This window comes from Paramisgurnus dabryanus, chromosome 7, assembly GCF_030506205.2.
Source record: "Paramisgurnus dabryanus chromosome 7, PD_genome_1.1, whole genome shotgun sequence".
NCBI lineage: Eukaryota > Metazoa > Chordata > Actinopteri > Cypriniformes > Cobitidae > Paramisgurnus > Paramisgurnus dabryanus.
In genome coordinates, this window is record NC_133343.1 from 28,934,876 (window position 1) to 28,948,928 (window position 14,053).

Below are 14,053 nucleotides of genomic sequence, written 5' to 3' on the forward strand. Positions count from 1 at the left end.
CTTCTAAATGACTTAATGTAAATGTATTACATCTTAGAAATAAGCCAAATGTAAGACCTAACACAATACTTTAATTAAGTGAACATTTATAATGATCTCATATTTGATAATTTCACCTCTTTACTTCATGTATAAAGCTGCCACTGTTTGTCAAAACACTTCATCATCTTTCTTTGGTTTTTCATAGAAGAGTCCCATCTTATCGTACAATTTCACTATCAATAATTCAAACTCTTTCAGCCATTACATTTACCAGTTAAAATATTACATATAATCATTTCATCATATTACATGTCTTTAGTTCAGTCTTTCTCATCTTTATTCTCTGATGTGTTGCTGAATATCATCATGTAGACACAATAAACTCATCGGGAGAGAAAGGACACGCTCACATGTCAAAATCATCAGGAGAGGATGCAGAAGCACTAGTTCATCAAACACAGAAAGCGTCATTATCACGGATGGATAAAAAATGACAAGATGTGATGCCAAATATACTTTGAATAACTGAGCAATAGTGTGGGAAGCACTGAATGAAACGTCTCATGAGAGACCGCTGGTGCTGATGTTAATGAAATGAGTTTCATGTGATCCTGTCTCTAGAAAACCTCTCAGAATGAGAATGATGATGAACAGATGACATGCATGCAAGAGATGAAGATGTTTGGGTGGTGAACATACAGGGGGTACCTACTTTCTGCAGCAAGCAATCCTACAGCACACGCAGCGTTAAAAACATCAACAACACTATGAGCTTAACACCAAAGCAGAAACCAGAACAGAGAGAGAAAGAGAGAGAGAGAGACACAGAAGAGAGAGAGAGAGAGAGATCTGAGGAAACATCGAGAGGCTCTGAAATCAAATATAATTAATAATGAATCTCTCTCAGGTCTGGATTTATAAAAGTGTTTAATATCAGAAGTGAATTTAATCTTAACTTTAATCCTCAATCACACATTCAGTCATTTTAAATCTGAATTTTGAGCCTAAATGATTTGTTTTTTATTGTAAACTCATGAATGATCTGTAGGGTTTGTGTGGTTTGTGTTTACTGAGATGAAAGCGTTATAAAAACAGGTCTTTAAATGATCTGTTGATATTCCAGTGATGTACATCATCATTGTTATTTACATCATCATATATAATGAGTCATACTGTGATATATGAGTATTTATATGATGACCGCTGTTGCTCTGTTGGCTTTCTTACTGAGAGACTGCTGACATTAGCTGAACTTGGGACTTTATTTAGTAATTCTGCTTTCATTGTTTCAGTCCAGTTACAATCTTACAGATTACACAACTTCACTATTATATAAAGAATAATTGACAACGGGCCGTTGAATTATTTGAAAATAATGCACAGGTGGTAATGTGGCACGACGTGAAGTGGTTACACCACGGGTGTGCTTTATTTTAGGAACAGAGTCAATTATTCCTCTTATACCACAGTTACCACAAACATTGCTCTGGTGTTTATTTTTAAGACATTTGACAAGTTAGGTGTGCGATTTACAGAAAATAGTCAACACTCATGAAACACTTTAAATACTCCATCTTAAGCCTATATTTAAAAACGACCTTACTTTTATTTGTTTTGTGTGTTTTTATTACTTTCATGTGAGGCTTGTGAAAGTGCTATATAAATCAAACTGAATTGAATGATTTCTTCACGTTTGGATGTGACAGTGCAGAAGATTTAACACTCGTTGGTCGTGGTTCAGATGCTCGCCTGCACAATTACAGGAAGTGAGATTTTTCTTTTAACACACACTACATGTTTCTCAACACGTCCCGTCTACGCAATCTGCTGATGGAGCCGTAAATATCTGTGAGCAGAACGACACGCAGACCAACAGAGAAGAGTCTGAGATAAAACATATCTGAAAAATAGGATGAAGAGGTGGTCGTCTCATACATATTTACTTGTCCGTTGATATCTGCAGGATTTTCTGAGAATATTTTCTTCTAATAACTGACATAAATAATAATCAGGAGAAAGTTGATGACTAATATTACCAACTTCCTATTTGTGATTCTAGAATCAGATTCATAACATAAAACCCAGACGGCAAAAACTACAAGCTGTGTAAATTGCTGACATAATCAGGATGGAGTGAGATTTACTGAACAGAAAGTGTGAAGTGAAGCCGTCTGTGTTAAGTCAATGGAAAGTTTGCTTTTATTAGCCCATTCATTTATTCATCTATCAATCAATCCTGTGTTTCATTACCCATCATGCATTCATTATTTCATTCCTCCATCCATCATTCAGCAAACTATTGCGTGAACAAGCAGGTTTATTTTCAGTCAGCCGTACGTGCATTGTGACCGCTGTTGATGACCTTGTATGACCTCAATATTTTGAGATAGTGACATCATGAGCCGCGTTTCCTCAGATGTTCTCTCAGTTTAATAACCCAACATTTGTGTTAAGATCTTATTTCTTATGTACCTGAAGATGTGGGGTCTTCAGAGAAGTCATGAAGGTCTTCAGGGGGATCACCGTAGAAGGAGTTAAACTTGTGGCTTGAGACGGCAGCGAGCACAGCCCCCTATCAACCATACGCATCATAAATATACTTCTACTAAATCATTCTTCACTAGTTCTAAAAAACACCTTTTTTTATTTTTTTGTCAACATTCATCATTGTGAAATACATAGAGTAGCAGAAAACATGAAGTAACAGACACGAGCTCTTCACCTTTACACACACTAAAGAGTCGAATCATCATCATATCTGTGTTCAGTCTGAATGAATAAACATCTTTCATGTGGCAAACAGAGCTGACAATCAGAACACTGACACCTTTACTACACAAATACACACAAAAACAACTTTAAAAAAAAATGCTGACGACTGAAGAAATCTCTCATTATGACCACATTAGGATTATAAGAGTTTTGTGTGTGTGTGTGTTATGCTGCAGAACACATATAATACCTGTGATGTGTTTTTCAGGATAAATGTAAATAAATACCTTCAGCTTCCTCCGAGCATTAAACTTCCTCAGCTGTTCTACTGTCTCTGGCAGGTGGATCTTATAAGAGTAACGATCTCTCTCCTGTACAAAACAAATCACAAACACACTCAACAACACTTGACACCAAACAAATCAAACGCTAGATTTCAGAAACAGGAAATAAAAACTGACGGCCTTCTCAGATTTGACTGAATTAAGCAGAACATTCACTCTTAATGCATAAACTATTTCTTCATTTTAAGTCTATGTGTGTGTGTGTGCGTGTGTGTGTCAGTGTGTGTGTGTTTATGACCTTGAGCCAGGGATGGTTAAGAGCTTCATAGACAGTGATCCTTTCAGCAGGGTCCAGCATTAACATTCGGCGCACCAGATCTTTAGCGCTCTCAGATATTTGACTCCATTGCCGTGGGTTCATCTGATGAATAAATGCAGCATAACTACACAAAATGCACAACAACCACATCAACACTGCAATCTTCTGATTCTGTTAAAAACACAATGATGCTCAATCCTGTATTGTGTCAGCACAGTAAGCCAACATTCACAGGTTATCATTAAAGTCTCTTCAATCCCTACTAAGATGCCAAGCAGCAGGCAACATTTCAATCACAAATGAGATCTCTGTTAATATCAATTATTTCTCACAGATGTTTCAATTAGATTTTCAAATAAGATCTCATCAATGTCACAAACTGAACTCAGCTTTGTCAAGTCTGCATTTAAAAGTCAATATTATTGAAGATTTCAGTATGAACATCAAATTTACACAAATGACTTTAGCTATACGTCATCTACATTACTTTTACAGCATGACACTCATAAACATATATAACTGAATCAAAACATTAAACGAACCTCTTTAAAAAATATTTAAAATAAAAGTTATGAAGTGAAACAGGAAGTGTTTCTGGACCAGTGTTGTTTACACCTTGCAAAATGGTCTATAAAAGATCAACCTGCGAGCAATGAGGGTTTCATCTGTGTGTCAGCACAGACACATTCACAGGATTTATCACAGAATGGATTTAAACACGGTCCTGTGTGGATGGACTATACTAACTAAAATGCTCCCTAGGTAGACAGCTCAGTAGGGTTTGGAAGAGAGAGTTTATTGTGTTTCTACGTCTTTGGTGAGACCACAACTCTTCAATAACTAACACTACCTTGTATTTGCCTTTTACAATGGCTTCAAATAAACGCTCCTTGGTCCCATAAAACGGCAAACAGCCGCTTAACAAGATGAAGAGAATCACACCGCAACCCCAAACATCAACCGGCTTCCCATAAGGTTCCCGCTTCACCACCTCTGGAGCCATGAAGTGTGGCGTCCCTACACGACCTACAAACACACAAACAGTGTGTGTGAGAGAGAGAGAGAGAGAGAGAGAGAGAGAGACATTTTATGTATAAAACAATGTTTTAACAGAACTTGTTGTATTTCAATAAAGTTTTAAAGATGGAGAGAGAGGGGGGACTTCGAATGTTTGACCCATTGATAGGCACTCACTGACCTCCAGCCACCAGTCCAGACTCTCCCAGCTGTATGGCCACACCGAAACCACCCAGTTTAACAGGAGCAGAGTTTTCTTTAGATGCCAGCAGAACACAGTGAGGCTAAAGAAACAAACACACATCAGAACCTTTAAACAATCATACAACACGGTTTAGATCAGACACAGACACAGAATACAAACTTTATCACATCAGAAACATCAGAGAGAGAGAGAGAGAGAGAGAGAGAGAGAGAGAGAGAGAGAGAGTTAAAAAGAGAGGAAGTTCAGGGTTACTTACTGCAGCAGAGGAACAAATGTTAATATACAGTGGTTTGATTGAAACCACACCAGTGTGTGTGCGCGTGTGTGTGTTTGCATGTGTACGTGTGTGTGTGTGAGTGTGAAACAGGGTGGGTGAGAGAGGAAAGCTTTAGTGAAACAGTCGTGTCAGTGCAGCTCGACGCAGCAGATGAGAGAAACACATTCAATCTTATGGACAATTTAAAAGAGTTTGCAGTCAGGCAGGAAGAAATAAAGGATTTAATACAATAAACTGTGAGTATGAAATTATACAGGCGTGTGTGTTTGTGTGAATGAGATATCTAGATTGTATTGTAAAATCAGACGCACAACTGAAGTAAGAAGGGGTTCAAACAATCCTAGAAAAAACGATGTAAACAAAATTCTTTAACATGACAAATACATTTATCATTCCTTCAAAAGAGAGAGACTGGTGTAAAAAAATAATCAAAGAAATAAAACTTTATTATATTGATTGAAAAAGCATCCGTCATCTCTGGTGAAAGTTAGAAGTGTTTTGTGAAACTAGACGCGATGAAAAGTTTCCACACAGTGACAGACAGTCAAGTTTCTTTAATTCATTACTGAAATGTCTTTGGTTTCATGTGGTTAATCAGTTTTATGCACTCATTACAGCGTTATTCATTATTTGATTTTGAGGATAATGTTAGCACTTTTGTTTTACAAGTTTTTAACATTTTTAAGTGTAACTTTTGTTTTATATTTAATTAAAGGGTTAACATTTTACAATAAGGATGTATTTGTTAACAGTAGTGAATGCATGAACTAACAATAAGCAATAGGCATTTTTCTGTGTTTATTAATCTTTGTTCCTGTTTGTTAATGCCAATACAGTTATTCAAAAAAAAAAATTCACACCCAGGTGGTAATGCGGCACGACACAAAGCTTATTTGTGCATTATTTTCAAATAATTCAAAGGATCACCGTTACCACAGACATCGCTCTGGTGGTTATCTGAAGACATTTAACAGATCCGGTGTGAGTTTTTCAGAAAAATAATCAACAACCGTGCAACATTTCTTAACCAACCAGAATAAAGCATTCAACAGCCCCGTGGTATAACTATTGTTAACAGTTACAAGATTAATGTAAAGCAGTGTTCTTCAACCCTGGTCCTGTTTTTGAATTGTTATAGTGATGATATATAATTGTTTCTCAGTCTCTTTAATAGAATACATCCAGAAAATACGGGAAATGTGTATATAGTATTAAAAAATGTATAAAAATGTAAACTGATGTGTAAAGTTTTAGTGTAAACTCCACTTGAGCAATAGCAGAAATAACTGCAGGATCTCTTAAAACTAAATTAAATTAAATCCTAAATTCTAATTTTAAAGAATGTGTTTAGTGCCAAGAGGGGTCACACTAAACACCGACGATGCCTAAAGAAGACATTTAGTCCTGAACATTTTTTTAATTTTTTTGTACATATTTCCTGTATTTTCTTTTTGTATCTTAATAAAATAGATTGAAAAATAAAAATGGATGGACATTAAAACTTCTAAAACAACAGGTCTGGTGGTGGTGGTGTCCACAGACTTTTGTACAGTACTGTTTTTATACAGTATACACACGGCTGCTGATGAATAATGATAACAATGTTCAGGTGCAAAATTAACTTTACCCTCTGAATGCCACATCAACCCTGAACAGCCTCAAAGCTTTCCATTTTATTTCCTGTTCAACACATGAACATTAAAAAATACTGGCAACTTAATCCATAGCTTTCCAACTTTCTTTAAATAATTTAAGCAAATAAAAAAGATCTGGAAAAAAGGGAATGGAAACATTACAAGGTATGATGAGAAAGAGAAAACGTTTAATCCGCCGTCAGCAGTGTGTAGAGTTCAGAATCTGGGATGTGTGCCCAACCATAACTGATGTTCCCCTTAAACTGGTATTTGGAAGAAGAAACCGAACTGAAGAGCCAAAGTTTGCTCCTATTTCATTTGTTTTGGGTTAAGATGAATTTTTCCTCTGTTGTTCACTACTGTACGTGAAGAGTGTCTAACCTTCCTTTCTTTCTTCTCAGAGCCGAAGAAGTCGAAACACCATCAGATACATTCTCTAACAAGACATATTAAACACAACCTGTCAATCAAAATGACCACCGCCTGGCCCACTGAACGCTTGACCAATCAGAGCATCGTTCCAGTCGTCAACCACTCGTGTCCTCTAGAAGAGGAGAACCTGCGGGTTCCTCTGGCCGTCCTGTACTCCTTCATCTTCCTGTTTGGCCTGACAGGAAACCTGCTCGCTCTTTGGGTTTTCTTCTTCTTGCATTCGCGCAGGAACTCCGTCCGCATCTTTCTCATCAACGTGGCCCTGGCGGACTTGGTGCTGATCGCGTGCCTTCCCTTCCGAGTGCTCTACCACGCCCGGGGGAACCGCTGGACGCTGGGAACGCATATGTGCAAGGTGGTGGGCAACCTCTTCTACATGAACATGTACGTCAGCATAACCCTCCTGGGTCTGATCAGCATGGACCGTTATATGAAGATCATCGGCATCCGGGGATCTCGGCGGGGCTGCGGCTGGCGGCGACTGAGAGGAAGCGGCTGGAGTCTGGTGGCGTGCGGGCTGCTTTGGGGCTGCGCCCTGATGATGGTGGTGCCCATGATCGCCTTGACGGAGGGCAACGAGGACCCGGACAAGTGCTTCCAATACAAAGCGAGGACCAAGGCTCGAGGCAAAGCTTACTTCAACTACTTTATGGTGGCTGTGTTCTGGCTGGTGTTTGTGGTACTGCTGGTGTCGTACGGCCGGATCGCCCAGAGACTGCTCCGAGCTTCTCGGGACAAACCCGACCTGCCCAACGCTACGCGTTACAGCCGCACGGCCAAGAAATCCTTTGTGGTGCCGCTACTGTTCACGGTCTGCTTCGTACCGTATCACGCTTTCAGGGGCTTTTACGTCCAGTCGCAGCTAAGGGACGTCACGTGTGAGACACGCCGGCTAGCGGACCGCACCAACGAGGTCACGCTTCTGTTTTCGGCCCTCAACAGCTGCCTGGACCCGGTGATGTATTTCATGCTGTCCGGGTCGGTGCGCAAGGCCGTGATAGGAGCGCTCTCGCGATTCATCCACTTGCGCCGTGACCCCATCATGACCAACAGCTCTACCACGGAGTTCCGGAGGACATCGGTGTCCACCGCTGCGGTCCTGACCGCGTCTCGAGGCAGCCTGGGTGTCATCACGGCCCATCGGTGTCAGTCGGGCCATGTTAACGGCATCGCTGAGGGAATTTCCTGTTCACAAATAACTGGCCTAACAAACTGAAAAAAGTGAAACCTCAGGAAAGCTTTTGTAAACGGCAGCACTCAGCACAGGTGTGCTACGGGATGAATACTGCCCACCAGTGCTACAAAAAGCTTTTATAAGAAACTCATTTCCATGAACTTGCATGACATCATTTGTTGCTCGTTCTGCACCGCATGGGCTACACGCATGGACGATACCTTTTCTACATTGTAAGAGCAATGACTGCCCCTCATCAGCAGGTGATTTATGCATTAGAATTACATGGACTTCTGCTACTGGTCAATATCTTCTAGTGGAGGAATGACTCTTTATGAGAACACAGTAACACATTGGAGGTTTTGTTGGGCCTCATTTTGCTTCAACACACGCATCTTACCTTGACATCTCTGTGAATGACATTGTTGTCATGGCAGTAGCGTAGAGCTTCAAGTATTTGTCGCATGTAGTGACTGAGAAACATAATATAAACATAAGACACTCATATATACAGTATGTATGTTTACTTAAATATGAACAACTCATTGACCACATTAACATGCACCTTCATAATGCGATTATAATGGGATTTTGGCAAAATTGCGATTATACTTTACCTCGTGTAAACACAATAGAAGAATTTGGTTCCAAAATTCAATAAATGCCATTTAAAAAAAAAAAATCAGTATTGTATCAGGTCAGTATTAAAAAGTAAATTCTTAATTTTACACAAAATCCAATAGCTTGTAATTCTGTCATCTTCTCTGCCTTTTTTCCAAACTGTGATAAACGCCAGTCCTCCTTCTCTGTAGAATGCAATAAATCCGCTTAACCAATCACAACGCACCATTCCACACATCATAAACAATAATGCTGCCGCTATGAATACACACAGGATCCTAGTTTTCCTCGTCTACTTTGTACTTTGTGATCGACAAACAAAAACAAAATAATACTTTTAATGGTGTTGATAAACCTGTGGTTGTTTTCTGTGACAGGGATGAAACTTAAGCCATCAAAATCCTTTACGTCAGAGGCACTCAGACGAAATGTCAGCTGTTGCTTTGTTCTCCCAACAGCATTAAGCTTCTGTCATGCTAACACATTGACCCCAGGGGATCTCATGAAAAACTTGACATTTTTTTACTCGAAGTCAACGAAAATCGAGCAGGACCAAAACATTTTACAGCTGATTGCTGTCAAGAAAGTTCAGTGACGACGTCCCAAGGATGACAGCAGCAATGACATTGTTCTTAATATGACAAAATAAGTGTTGTGATAAATGCCATTAATGTTTTTTTTTAAATCAGTGAATTCACATTTGGAAGCTGAATGTAAGGGAAATGTCATTTTGGACATTGTGTGATCTAATGTGATGTTGTTGTTCATGTTCTTGTTCATGATGGCATTTTGTTGTTGTTGTAATTAATTAATAGCATAAACAAGATGACCTGGGGCCCGTTTCAATAAGGAGGTTCAACCAACTCTGAGTTTAAACTTGAACTGTGAGTTGACTTCCTCTGAGATGGGAAACTCTGAGTTTTCGGTTACAGAACAGCTGATCTTAGTTAGTTCAATTGACTCTGAGTAGGTTAACTCTGAGTTAAGCGCGTGCACAACCACTCTGAATAGCCATCATCAATGGAGCTCCAGTTTTACGATTCACCATGGCAACAGCAAAAAAAAAAGGTCTAAATCCTTTTACTACTAAAACTGAAAGTGTTACTGCAAGTGTACAGCAACTACGAGCATATATTTTAAAGAAAAGCGTTGTTTTGGAACTTTGGTACTCCAGTAAATGCATACATTTAATTTTTCATCAAGGTTAAAATATCAGAAGTAAATAAACTGAGGAGGACTATACATTATTACACATTATATTAGTTGTCATGCAGATGTAATCCCATGGATAAAAATAATAAGACAGCAGCTCAGCTAAAAATGAAATTAGGCCTAAGACTTTAGCATAAAAGGCTACGAACTTTACAAATGTTTGTAATGAATAAAACTGAAATATGCAAAGCCGGTATTTGAACTCAGATCGCCGACAGTACGTCTGCTCGCTCATTGCGCATAGCACACTGGACCAGCGGCTTTGATGAGTGGAGTCATAAGAAATGTAAAGGCAACTGTAAGAGCACGGCCACAAAAACTGATATTAGTCATGTAAGGATATTTATATCCCTAAAATGACTGCAAAGACAAAAAACAAATCTTCTCCTGACATAAATGCAACTTCCTACAAATAAATGCAACATCATCATCTACAGGATCCTCTATAAAAGCACATAAGATTTTATTCACTAAGACGGTCTCTGCACCTAAGTATATCAAATTGGCTTTACTGATCATTTCAATAAACTGTTTTCTGTTTAAATTTGTTTACATTTAAGTGTAATTTATACAAATATATAAAGCACTAAGGTTAAATTATTTACACTGGAAATTTGATATCTTAATAACTTAAAGACAGCTAAAAATATTTTACAGTTTACGTAATAAACATGTGCACAATAAATGAATGTACTAAAGCAACTAACAAGATTAAACACCGCTGCTCCTTTAAAAATGGGGAGGAGACCACAAGAAACTCAAGAGTTTACAGGATAAAAGCTGCTCTCGACCAGGTTAGGTTCACACAGTAAGTTACTCCGGAAACATAAGTTACCTCTCCTTATGAAACATGCTTGACTTCCCTCGCTGTCTCGGGTTTAACCTACCTCTCATTCTGAAACAGAAACTCAGAGTTTCCCTCATTTCAGGGTTAACATACTCAGAGTTTTCACTTAACCTCCATTCTGAAACGAGCCCCTGATGAATTCATTTTGGAAGAGTATTTTTGGTCCAGTGTATTACTATTGACCAAGTTGGCTGTCATATATCGGTCAACTTACTTTGTTACTTTAAAAAATACATTTGATATAGCATTTTTTTTTAAATCATGGATTTATTGCATTTTGCAGAAAAAAAATCAGTTTTTATAATAAATCTTTGAAAAATCAAATTATGGATTCAAAATTATTTTATTTTAACCTTAAGATGCTATGTGAAAGTTTGTAACAGAAAATAATGGTTTTAATCTCGTCACTTTCTTGGTTTAGAAAACACATTTTTACCGAAATTAGTTAAAATGGATTTATTGCGTTTTGGAACCAAACTCTCAATACTTGGATAAAAACATATCATAATCGCAGTAATCGTATTAAAACAGATGTTGTTCGCAGTTTTTAATAGCAGGATGCGGCCATGTAAAGACATGAAACGGCTCAAATAACACAATAAAAAAATTACAGGCACTGTTATCAGACTTCTGTCTTTATCACCGCACCGAATAACAAAATACGTCCATAAGAACGTGTTTGTCATTTAACGTAAGTAAATTAAAACAGTTGACAGTATATGGGATTTCATCATTATGAGCTGCATGTAAACAGAAGTAAAGAGGAACCTATAGCTCCAGTCATGTTAACATCTTTACTCTGATTATTGGAAATAAATCGCATTATTGTTGTACATGTAAACGTAGTCATTGTGTAAATGATGTGAGTCTCACCTGGCAACAGCTTCACTGTAGACAAACCCAGCGTCAGCTCTCTTCACAATCTCAAAACACAGATCTGCACCATCCATACTACACACACACACACACACACACACACACACACAAACAATTAATAATTTAAGTACAGTTGTTATATTATATACAGTGCAATATATATTCATGTTTCAAATAGTAAAGATTTTATACCACAGTTAATCCATCAAGTTTCAAAAAGTTCACTTAAAAGTACAGTAAATAATTAAAAGGTACCTTTCATTTGTATAGCATTTAAGTGAATAACAAAAGTTTACAGTACATGAAATAAAATAATTTGTTCAGTCACATGCGCACACACACTTACAACTCAAAGACCATGTATAACATCCCATCAGAGCTATAGGTCTCCAGCAGCTCCACAATGTGAGGATGTTTCAGCATGTGACAGATACTCGCCTCACGTTTCAGATCTGATGACAAACAACACATGCCTTTATTTCTGATTCAATCAAATGTGAGTTACAACACTAGATGGAGCCACACACACACACACACACACACATGTTGTGTATCCTTGTTTTATTTCCATAGATGTGCTGACTTGTGTACTATACAAACTGTATATGAAGAGTTTGGTTCCAAAACGCAATAAATGCCATTTTTGAAAAAATGAGTTACTGCCAGAACCAGTATTATATCAGGTCAGTATTAAAAAGTAAATTCTTAATTTGATGCAAAATCCATTATCCGCCATGTTATTCTGTCATCTTTTCTCCCTTTTTTTCCAAAATGCAATAAACGCCGCTCCCCCTTTTCTACAGAATGCCATAAATCCACTCCACAGATTGCAGCGCACCATTCACGCAATGTAAACAAACAATGGCGGCGCGCTGAGTACACGGAATCCTAGTTTTCCTCATCTACTATGTACTTCCTGATCAGCAAACAAACAAAAACAACATAATACTTTAATGGCATTGATAAACCTGTGATGGTTTTCTGTGACGGGAAAGAAACGTAAGCCATCAACATCTAATAATTTTCGCAAGAGACGGGTGCTTGTTTGTCCGGGCCGACAGCATCAAGTTTCTGTCATGATAACACATTGACCCCAGGAGATCTTATGAAAAACTTTCCATAATTTTACTCAAAGTCAACGAAAATCGAGCAGGACCAAAACATTTTACAGCTGATCGCTGTGAAAAACGTTAAGCCACGACGTCAAGTATAACCGCAGCAATGACAGTGTTCTTAATATGACAAAGTAAGTGTTTTGATTAATGACATTAATGTTTATATTTTTAATTAGTGTGTACAACTAGTCAACTAAATGAATATAACATGGCAAAGATGAATGCACATTTATATAGGCTATTGATTCAATAGATTTATAGCACTTTGAATAAAAACTTGTCATGGATTTATTGCATTTTGTGGAAAAAATAATCAGTTTTTATAATAAATCTTTGAAAATCAAGTTATGGATTTGAATTTTTTATGTTTTTATAACCTAAAGATGCTATGTGAAAGTTTGTAACAGAAAATAGTGGTTTTCATCTTGTCACTTTCTTGGTATAGAAAACACGTTTTTACCAAAATTTGTCAAAATGGATTTATTGCGTTTTGGAACCAAACTCTTCATATCTTCATCATTACTGTATTTGTTCCCACACCGCAGGGATAACTGAGACCACACAAACCCACACGTGTGATTCACTTTGTATCTGACATGTCTCTACTTCTGCTCATAATGAAATCACAATCTCTGTGTGTGTTTGTGTGTGTGTGTGTGTGTGTGTGTGTGTGTGTGTGTGTGTGTGTGTGTGTGTGTGTGTGTGTGTGTGTGTGTGTGTCTTTACCCTCTGTACTCAGTCCGGGGCTGGAAGTGAAGCTGGCTACATCTACGATCTTGACAGCGAACTGCTGTCCTGTGTCTCTGTTGATGCATCTTCGCACCACACTGAACGGCCCTCTGAAACACAACAAACACACAATAATCATCAGAATCCACAGTCAAATTAAAGTTAATGGAAGTTTAGTTTAAATAGGGTTTTTACAGGAAGACACTGGACAATTACATACAAAAACACACTTGAGCTTCTGAACAGAATGAATCAGGTTGTAGCTGTATATGAATGTTGACAGAAATGGGAGCTTTTTACCATGAGTGGGCGTGGTTTCAACGCTGACAGAGGACACGCCCCCAGCTTTTGAGAGCAGAGCATCTTGTCTGCTTTGATAACTTATTTTATTTACTTTACTTTACTAAATTTGTCTGGGTGGTTAATATCACATTTGTCTGGGGTGTAACAAACTGTTTTATATCACTTGTTTACACAGACTTGAATGAAAATACAGAAGATTAAGTTGATAGCAGTGATAATGTAATGAAAACATCTGATAAACACATAAAGACATTCACTGGAATAAAAGAAAGATGAGCAAGGTATTATTCATCACATCAGACTATATCAAGTTT

The 14,053-nt window shown here is 37.9% G+C and overlaps 2 protein-coding genes across 6 annotated transcripts in view; one reads left to right on the plus strand and one right to left on the minus strand.

Moving 5' to 3' along the window:
- Positions 1 to 14,053, minus strand: part of caskb (calcium/calmodulin-dependent serine protein kinase b) — a 37,510-nt gene that overhangs the window by 14,714 nt on the left and 8,743 nt on the right. For 3 of the 4 annotated variants that reach the window (XM_065274791.2, XM_065274792.2, XM_065274790.2), the window contains exons 2-11: positions 13,434 to 13,546; positions 11,939 to 12,044; positions 11,590 to 11,667; positions 8,437 to 8,509; positions 4,496 to 4,598; positions 4,148 to 4,323; positions 3,277 to 3,399; positions 2,982 to 3,065; positions 2,455 to 2,554; positions 695 to 712 (exon numbers count right to left, since the gene is read on the minus strand). In XM_065274791.2, the coding sequence (XP_065130863.1) occupies positions 695 to 712; positions 2,455 to 2,554; positions 2,982 to 3,065; positions 3,277 to 3,399; positions 4,148 to 4,323; positions 4,496 to 4,598; positions 8,437 to 8,509; positions 11,590 to 11,667; positions 11,939 to 12,044; positions 13,434 to 13,546 (974 nt within the window). The remainder of the gene's footprint in view (positions 1 to 694; positions 713 to 2,454; positions 2,555 to 2,981; positions 3,066 to 3,276; positions 3,400 to 4,147; positions 4,324 to 4,495; positions 4,599 to 8,436; positions 8,510 to 11,589; positions 11,668 to 11,938; positions 12,045 to 13,433; positions 13,547 to 14,053) is intronic. The other variant, XM_065274793.2, reaches the window with a different exon arrangement.
- gpr34a (G protein-coupled receptor 34a) lies at positions 4,694 to 11,518 on the plus strand. Of its 2 annotated transcripts, XR_010537474.2 has the most exons (3): positions 4,694 to 5,032; positions 6,832 to 8,299; positions 9,035 to 11,517. XR_010537474.2 is itself a non-coding variant. In XM_065274794.2 (2 exons), the coding sequence occupies exon 2, from the start codon at positions 6,903 to 6,905 to the stop codon at positions 8,076 to 8,078; it is 1,176 nt and encodes a 391-aa protein (XP_065130866.1). In that variant the 5' UTR covers positions 4,694 to 5,032; positions 6,832 to 6,902; the 3' UTR covers positions 8,079 to 11,518. The 2 variants fall into 2 exon arrangements, 1 of the variants encoding a protein (XP_065130866.1); XM_065274794.2 differs by having other exon boundaries at positions 6,832 to 11,518.

What these genes read in the sequence shown, in the direction of transcription:
- gpr34a (XM_065274794.2), top strand. Translation starts at nt 6,903, where the DNA reads ATGACCACCGCCTGGCCCACTGAACGCTTGACCAATCAGAGCATCGTT.